General features: G+C 35.8%; 1 protein-coding gene across 1 annotated transcript; it reads right to left on the bottom strand.

The window, feature by feature from the left end:
* Positions 1–878: 878 nt before the first annotated feature.
* On the bottom strand, positions 879–4,122 carry LOC149258438 (uncharacterized). Its single transcript, XM_089415370.1, has one exon. The coding sequence runs from the start codon at positions 4,009–4,011 to the stop codon at positions 1,375–1,377; it is 2,637 nt and encodes an 878-aa protein (XP_089271496.1). The 5' UTR covers positions 4,012–4,122; the 3' UTR covers positions 879–1,374.
* Positions 4,123–8,924: the final 4,802 nt, after the last annotated feature.

The following is an 8,924-nucleotide window of genomic DNA, read 5'->3' as shown; positions in this document are numbered from 1 at the left end:
CATCCCCAAAGGCTAGTACCTTATTGGATCATTTCAACACCTTTAAGTGGATATTCTTTCTTTGATCATTTCCCCTATCTTGTCTAAGCTAAGGACACCATTGGTTGCTAAACTCTTTCCTCCTGATCTACACTGAGTCCACTTCGTCTAATGTGGTCCTATTCCTTTAAAAAGACAATTCTTCAAGAACCATCTGAGATACCAATTTCAACAAGGATTTTAAGAATTGGGAAACTCTTTCACAGGTCCTATCCCATAAACCTAACCCTCAAATCCTCTCTTCCTTCTCCTAGAAGACATTGTACCTTGCTTAGAAAGCAAGCAAACTCCATCCTTCAACCTCTTCTAGAAAGGGATTATTTAGGTCACTCCACATCCATTCATTGACTTATCCTTCTTCGGTGACTCCATAATATACCGGGTCTCCTCCCATCAGTGAAAGTCCATAAATAGAAGGGCGCCTTCGCTGAGGTGACAGTGGGCTAAGTCTCCATTTGTTGCCCTTGGTCTAGCATTTGCCCTTTAGGGACCCCCTTTAGGTCCCCTGCTAGTTTGAGCGGTAACAGTACACTAATCAGTTCGTTTGCTACACTATGATTGCCCAGCCATAACAAACATATAGGTGAGAATTTTAGTTTAACACTGATAAGCTATTGCAACAAGTTGATCCTAAGTCGAACAGATATTAAAATCATGACAATAACTGTAAACAATAAGAATATTGATCAAGAACTGCATGTGTGAATTCCACTCTCCCAAGAAGAGCACAGACAGATATATCGATTCTAGAAAGAGAATAAAAAATAGACTTGTTTCACAGTCTATTAACAACCTTGCTCTGTTTCAAAGGGCTAATGATAAACAGCTACATTCAAGGATTTCTTTAAGATGCCTCATTTTAACTGAAATACCTGTCTTATACATTGAATCCATTAAACTCTTACTTTGTTGACTATATAAGATGGATTATGCCATGCCTCTTAATTTAAGAGACGATGGAAGAAAAGTACTCACAAATTAAACAAAAGTGCCTTTCATTTTTATGATCTGAATCAACAAATAATTCTAGTAAACAACTACAGAATCAGGTCGGGAAAGATTTAGTGCAAAGCTGATAGTACTGAAAACTCGTAATACAGGAAAATGTTGAACATGATTTCTGTTGATCACCATGTCAATAGCGATACAATATTGTATGTAAATTAACTAGACTGCCCGGTTAATCCTCTATGTTACAAAATGGACATAAGTGAGCTTAATGGCATACAGAGACAATTGCAGGAAGTCTGGCATGCACCACTGAGGTTTACAATCCTTGGTTATCAAATAACAACATTTGAGGCTCAAGATATTGCAGCTATCAACAAGTTGCTCTCAGTGCATAATAGAAGAGACTGATTCAGAAGAATCGGTTTTTTGACGCTCTATTACACGCTGTGAAAGTCTGTATAGCTTTTCGTGCTCAAAAGTGTTATCAGTTTGTCTAATTTTATTAACAAAATCAGATGCTGCTTGGAATCTGCCTAGTTTACAGTAACTATCTACAATGGCATTATAGGTGTGCTCGTTAGGCATGTAACCATGTTTCTTCATGTAGATCAAGACGTTCATAGCCTCCTCAAACATTGCAAGGTTTGAATAACCAGCAACAAAAGTATTGTAAGTGACAATGCAAGGACGTACTCCTGAATCCATCATTTCAGAAAAAATCCTTGAAGCATCCTGCATAAGACCCTGTTTGCGGTACGCATTGATGACAATGTTGTATGACACAACATCTGGCTTCTTGCCAACCATTTTCATCTCGCTTAGAATAGCTTCTGATTTCTTGCAGTTGCCTTCTCTACCATACATGCTTATTAAGGAGTTGTATGTAATCAAATCTGGTTTCCACCCATTTTGTTTCATGTTCTCTAACATATCAAATGCTTGGTCAATGAAGCCATGCTTTCCATAGATGACTATCATAGTATTGTAAGTTACCAAATCTGGGGAAAAACCCCTTCTTTTCAATTCTGAAAAGGCACCCTCTGTCTCCTTTAATAAATTACATTTGCCATATACAAGCACAAGCGTTTTCAGGAGTACCCAACTGGGATGAATGACTCCAGAATGTATATCTTCTGCAAGGATCCTCAACCGCACTATATGATTACCATTTGCATAAGCATGCAACAGGGAAGCATAAGCATTTTCATTTGGTTTATAACCCTTCTCCTTCATATCTGCCAAAACAGATTCAGCTTCCTCCCACTGCCCTTTCTTGGCAAATGCATTCAGAAGAGCATTATAAGTAGAGAGATTAGGGAAAAATCCTGCTTTTATCATTTGGCCATATGTTTCCAGAGCCATCTCAACTGATCCACTCCTACCATAAGCGCCAATCAGGGTATTGTAAGTGTCTCGATCTGGAACGAATCCAGCTTGCTTCATTTCCTTAAAAACGTTAGCAACATGCATATGCATACCATTTGTCCCACAGACGGCCACCAGAGTATTCCATGTGACTCTATCAGGAGTATGGCCACTAGACCTCATTTCATCAAACACTAACATCATCTTTTTAAATTTTGCCTTTTTTCCATACATAGCAATGATAGCATTGAAAGTGCAGAGGTTAGGGTGACAACCTGCATTCTTCATCTGTGCGAAGAACTCCAAGGCTTTCTCCTCTCTTCCTGCCTTCCCAAATGCAGATATCAGGATTGTGTATGTGAAAACATCGGGCTCCACTCCTTTACTTACCATTGTATCCATCAAAGCAGCACCTTCATTACAGAATCCAGCAGTGCAATAAGCTGAAATCAATTCGTTATAGGTGACAATATCAGGTTGGCACTCTTTGCTGTTTTCCATTTCTGTCAAAATATTAAGAGCTTCTCTATGCAACCCTGCTTTCCCGTAGACATTAAGAAGAGCATTGTATGTGATTCTACCCGGGGAACATCCAGCTGCCTTCATCTCTTTGAAAATATTTGATGCTTCTTCATACATCTGTCCTCTGCCACAGGCAGCTATAATGGTACTGTAGGTATACTCATCTGGCCTAAATCCCCGATTTTTCATCTGCTCAAAAAGGAATACAACTTTTTTCCAAGAATTACCCATCTTGCCATATACATCAAGCATTACATTGTAGGCAACAACATCAGGTTGGCATCCATCTTCCTCCATTATCTTGAACAGAGAGATCGCTTCTCTGTACTTACCATTCCGGGAATAATTAGAAATTAAAGAGGTATATGAATAGACATCCATAGAATAACCTTTTCGCCGAAGATTATGAAACAAATCAGTTGCTTTAGAGCATTGACCATGCCCAACTAAAGTCCTGATCATTACTGCAATTGCCTGTGCATTTGGTTTGTGATCCTCATGATTTCTCATCCAATCAAATACATTCAAAGCCTTCTTCCATTGTCTAAATCGAGCTAGCCCCTTTAAGATTGCCAGAAGATAACCTTCTTCTATAGCGACAGATTCTAGAATTTTATCTAAATTCCCATCTTGTTCAAGAATTGAGTGTAGAAGTAACTCACCCGTTTCTGAAAGCTCTTTTATCCCTGGCTGTCTTCCGAGTGTCCCATTTCTGAAGCCCTGAACACCCCTGTCTGAAGAAGCGCCCTCTTGGATACCATGTTGTGCAGATCCTTTATCATAGCAAAGATCAGCGTTGGAAGCCGATTGAGAATGGAAAAGACCCTTTTCGTCCTGTGTATTTCTGAATACTGGTGGAGGCCTGGAGGTTGATTCCAGCAACAAATTCTTCTTGGTTTTGCGTTGGATTTCATTGGATTTGGGTCTGTATTTGGCAGTGCGAAGAGGAGGAGGAGGGGTGTTGAGAATGTGTTTAATGACAGAGATAACAGGGATTGAATGAGAGGGGGATGGTGGAGAGTTTTGTAGTGGTAAGACGGATTTCGGTTGAGGGGGAGTGTTCTGGACTTGGAAGTCCGATTTGGGCGAATTTGGGGCGGGTCGCAGGTGAGGGAGTGAGAACTTGTCCGCCATTGCTTCACCCTGCTATCATGATCTCGTTAGGCTCTTCGGATCCAAGTGTGAATTTACTCGTGGGATGGTCACATTCTCGATGAAGTTGAAGGTGGACCCTCATTACTAGCCACCCAAATAATCAGAAAATATTTTAATAGATCTTACCTCACGCGTATGTATTGCGGGGCGAAGCAATAGTCGTCGTTAGAATGTGGATAATGAATTTGTCACAAAGGTGGGTTTTAAGATGAAAAATTTTAGATTCAACGATCGTTAGGGTGTGGATAATGAATGTTTCACAAAGGTGGTTTTGAGGATGTGGATAATGAACGTTTCACGAAGGTGGTTTTGAGATGCAAATTTTAAATTCATATTTTTTTCCCTGTAAATTTTTGCAAATCATTTTTATTATAATGAGAACATATTACGTTGATGTTGAGTATAAACCAGATTTGGTTTACGAAAACACAACTACAAAATCTAGTTAATAGTCCTGTGATTCATTTTTATAGGCATAGTTGTGTTATTCGGTTGACGGAAAACTATACAAAATATAATTTCAATATCCCTACTTGTCAACCTAAGAATGTGTAAACACTTCCGATTGTTGTTCAAAAAAACTGAGGTCACCATATATACCATAAAGTCTTACATGCTAGATGACTAAACTCCAAAAAAGAGATAAGGAAACTATGAAATTAAAGCGGCGAGAAAAAACCACGCCAGGAGGACATCGAGAACGAGAGGCACGAGTGTCATTGCGACCGAGGAGAACAAAAGCCAAGAGTGCAAAAGGAGGTAGCCCATCGTAATAGTGCCTTCACATCATTTGCAGGGCAAGACCAATGCAAGTAGATTAGTCGAAGATGAGGACTGGTGTGGAAGGTCTTGGCTGTTGTTGAGGAGAGGGAGTGATTTGGGGTGCCACAGCTAAAGGCACATCATTTATAATCGTCGGAGCCTCATGGTCCTCCATTGATATAGTATCTTGGGTAGAGACAACGTATTTCACCACTCTAGCTAGCCTGGTGTCAATATCATCGAGGTTGAAGCAAAGATTCCTTAGGATTCTTTTGATGTCTTCTTGTCCTGCAAACAAACAATAATTATCGACTTGTTTGTCCCTTATAACCATGCATAGAAGGATGTCAAGTTGTTGGTGCAGACTGATGGAGTGAAGAAAATGGAGGTTGTGTTTCCTGAACCACCCCAGATACTGAAGCCAATTTGTCGAAAGACTTAGAATCTGAGAAATAAGATTTCTCTCCAAACTCTTTTGACTCTAATAGTAAGATCTCTCTTATGACTTCCACAAGGATGGAGTCAAAGAAGTTCACCACTGAGTCCCATCCAAAGACCCTGCGTGTTGATGAAGAGGGGGTTGACTGCCTGCTCCTCCGACTAAGTTGATGTTGTTGAGGAGCCATGAAACTAGATGTGCCCCTTGGAACCACAATAATTGGTTGACCAAAAGTGTTAGAGTTCTAATAAATATTGAAACTTGTAAGCTTATGTAGTGATCTTATCAATTGTGTTGTTAGTATATCCTTAACTATTGAGTCATCGATTTTATCTTCTAACTATTGTTAGGAGTCTCTTTTGTTCCTATAAATTAGGCTCATGTATAGCTCATTTTCTCAAGCAATGAAGTGTGTTTTCTATTTGTTCTTCATCTTCTGATCTCTTGGTAGAAGGATTGTTTAGCATTGCAGTATGATCCTTGGGTATTTTATTACTCTTTCAAGGTATTAGAGCTATACTGTGAGCTCCCTTTTCACCTTTTTTGACATCTATTTTAAAGTTTTTAAGATCTAGTTTTGGATCTAGATTTGTTGGGGTTTGAAGTTTGTTGTTCAGTGCTTGAAGCTGTCAGAGAAGAGGGTGGAAGTTGTTGAAGCCTCATTCAACGAATCTATGAATTTACCATAAGTTCTCAAAGACTCCATTCATATTTGACGAAATTTGCCATAGTTAATTTGCCCTTTTTTTTATAATTATTTTCGTGATTTTTTTTTAAAAGGAGAAAGGGTATTTAGAAACAGAGAAAGGAATTTATGAATGTGTTGTTTTGGCTTTCAAAAAAGGAGAAATTTTGCCCACAAATTTTAAAGGAGGAGGAAAGCATATGGGTAAAAGTTTTTTTTAAAAGGTTTAATTTGCTTGGGCCCTCGTTAAAATTATTTGGATTTTTTTTTGGTAAATCTTTCTTGGTAAAACAAAAACCTCAATATTATTAGAATTCTTTTCCCTTGGGTAAAAGAAGAATTTGGAAAAAAATTATTAATTGGGCTAAAAAGGAGAATCTGGGCAAATATTATTGGCATTTCTTGGCATTTTTTTATTGGCGTAAAAAGAAATTTGGGCAAATTTTTTGGCCTTCTGCTGTAGTTGTAAATTTTGAGTTTTAATATTATGGCAGAGTTAAGGATGATAGAGTTACTTACTCTGTACAATTACCATACCTAGAAAAGAAAAATGCAACAATTGTTACAATCTAAGCAGTTGTGGCAAACATTAAGTGAAAACCAACTGAATTTTACAAACGAAGTTGAAAATTTTGCCTACAAGAACAAACTAGATGAAGCAATGGGGTTGATTGGGTTGCATGTTTCAAACAACCTATTATTTCATCTTGAAGAATGTGAAACTCCCAAAGAAATTTGGGAAAAACTAGCTTCTGTATTTGGAAGTATCAATGAGTTCCATGCATTAGGATTGGAAACTAAATTATCAGCTCTAGTACCCAATGAGCATGCCTTTATTGAGGAGTACTAGCTTAATTCAGGTCTTTGTTGTCTCAATTAAGAGCATGTGGCAAGGAGAAAAAAGATGATAAATGCATTTTCTTGATTTTTTTAAAATTAAAGGGTCAGTTTCAAGTTTTTGCATCTACCTTCTATGCATCAAGGGATGCCCTTGGTGACAAAATTCAAATGCCCATCTTTGAGATATTTTGTGATCGTTTCATACGAGAACAATCTAAGCTCAAGCAACTAGATGTTCTCTCTAGCTCTTCAAATCAAGTTTTGGTGGCTCATAACTACAAAGGAAAATACAAAGCTCGGTTTCAACCTGTTGTGGTGAAATCACAACCCCCCATTTCTAACTTATTATCTTTATAATAATAATGGGGACCCTTTTCGTAAATTTTGGCTAAATCCCCTTTTAATCTTTTCTTTTGGTTAATTATGTGACATTTTTTCTTTTCTTTTCTTCTGGATTTTCATTTTGATTGCTTCATTGTGTTCGATTTTTCTAGTTTCATCTCATTTGGATGCACCGTTTGCAAATGGTGCTTATCCGTAGTTTTAGCAATTTTATCTCTTATGCTAAAAAATGCACAAAATGTATATTGTTTTATATTTTTGTAAATTCCTTGTAACTATTTATTTTGTATTAATTTTTAATTAATTTTTTATTGCTAACGGTCCTACAAAACCACCGCAACCAAGATTGTATAAAAGTTAAAATTATATAATATAAATCTTTTATTTTATATTATTTGAAATATTTAAAATAAAAGACAAATCATCACATCTGCATCGAAAAGGCTAGGGCCATTGCAATGATTGATCATTTTCATCGCCTTAAGTTTAGGGAGGCCTTGGAAATTGAAAAGACGCCTATAAATCCGAATAGAGACCATGTTTGGAATATTAACTGGTGTTGGCTCTCTGCCTTGTCTTCCTAGTTTTTTATGAATATATTTATTTAATTAATTTTTCATAATTTGACTATATTATTTTTTTCCAAGTTAGTTTTAGAAGACCTTTCTTTTTAATTTAATAACAAAATCAAATTTGTTTGTTATTTTTATTAATAATATTACTAGTAATAATAAAAATAATTTCCCCGATTATTTTTAACTTTGTTTTTATTACTATTCATTTTATTTATCATGTTTAATTGTTTGGTTAATTCAATTTATCCTTATCATTATTTTAGTTTAACTCCCTCATTTGACTAAAACAATTTGTTAATAATAATAATTATAAATTTATTTAGCTATTTATCAACTATTTCTTTATTTTAAATATATAAGATTTCTTCAGTCAAAACTAATCATTATATCACTACATCTATTTATTTGATGTCATGATCTGGTTCCTCATCTTGTCTTGAAAATAAACCACACTAATTGGCTCGAAAAATGTCGACAATATTTTCTCCAATATGATTATCATCGAAAAATTTCTTATCAAAATAAAAAATATATCTAATTAGATCTCCAAAGTAAATTCAAAATTCCAAATTATAAAAATCCCTCTAATCCGATATTACAGTGTAACGATAATTTATCCTTTAATGAAAATGATTATATAAATATAATTTATATATGAAAAAAAACAATCCCAACTCAACTCCACTCCACCTCACCTCACCTCACCTCACCTCACCTCAAATCTCGGAACTCCTTTTTTAATTCGCCTCCAAAATCTTTTATCTTCCGAAACCTCCTTACCACTCCAACCTTCAACCTCTTTATGCCTCCCTTTACTCCCTCCTTATATCGCCCCTTGTAAACACTCATTTCTCCCACTTTGATTCACCAAGGCACATTTAAATGGAGCCAACGACCACTAAACCATTGCACACATATTTTTTTAATAAATTAAATTAATTTATATTTTTAATTAATGGTTGGTAATTATAATTTATTTTTATAGTTGTAATTAATGTGTATATATTTAATTTTAGTTATATAGTTAATTAATAATTAATAATTTAGTTTAGGTTTAGAATTTTGATAGTTTTAACACTTCAACTTTAGAAAGATATATTTCAAGATTTACTTAATCAAATGTGGTTCGAAATGGCTCGTTAGAAAGCTAAGACTAAGGAGAATAATTTGGAAATGATAAGTTTAGCAGTTTTAATCATTTAATGACCCAAAAATTTAGCAAAAGACAAAGTGATGAATTTACAACAAA

This window comes from Pinus tabuliformis, chromosome 6 (assembly GCF_031772625.1).
Source record: "Pinus tabuliformis cultivar Carrire ecotype Pingquan chromosome 6, CPIR1, whole genome shotgun sequence".
Classification (NCBI taxonomy): Eukaryota; Viridiplantae; Streptophyta; class Pinopsida; order Pinales; family Pinaceae; genus Pinus; species Pinus tabuliformis.
The sequence above is the reverse complement of the archived record's forward strand: the minus strand, read 5'-3'. Positions and strand labels throughout refer to the sequence as shown.

Excerpts from the sequence above, each read along its gene's own strand:
- LOC149258438 (XM_089415370.1), bottom strand. The coding sequence starts at position 4,011 with ATGGCGGACAAGTTCTCACTCCCTCACCTGCGACCCGCCCCAAATTCG.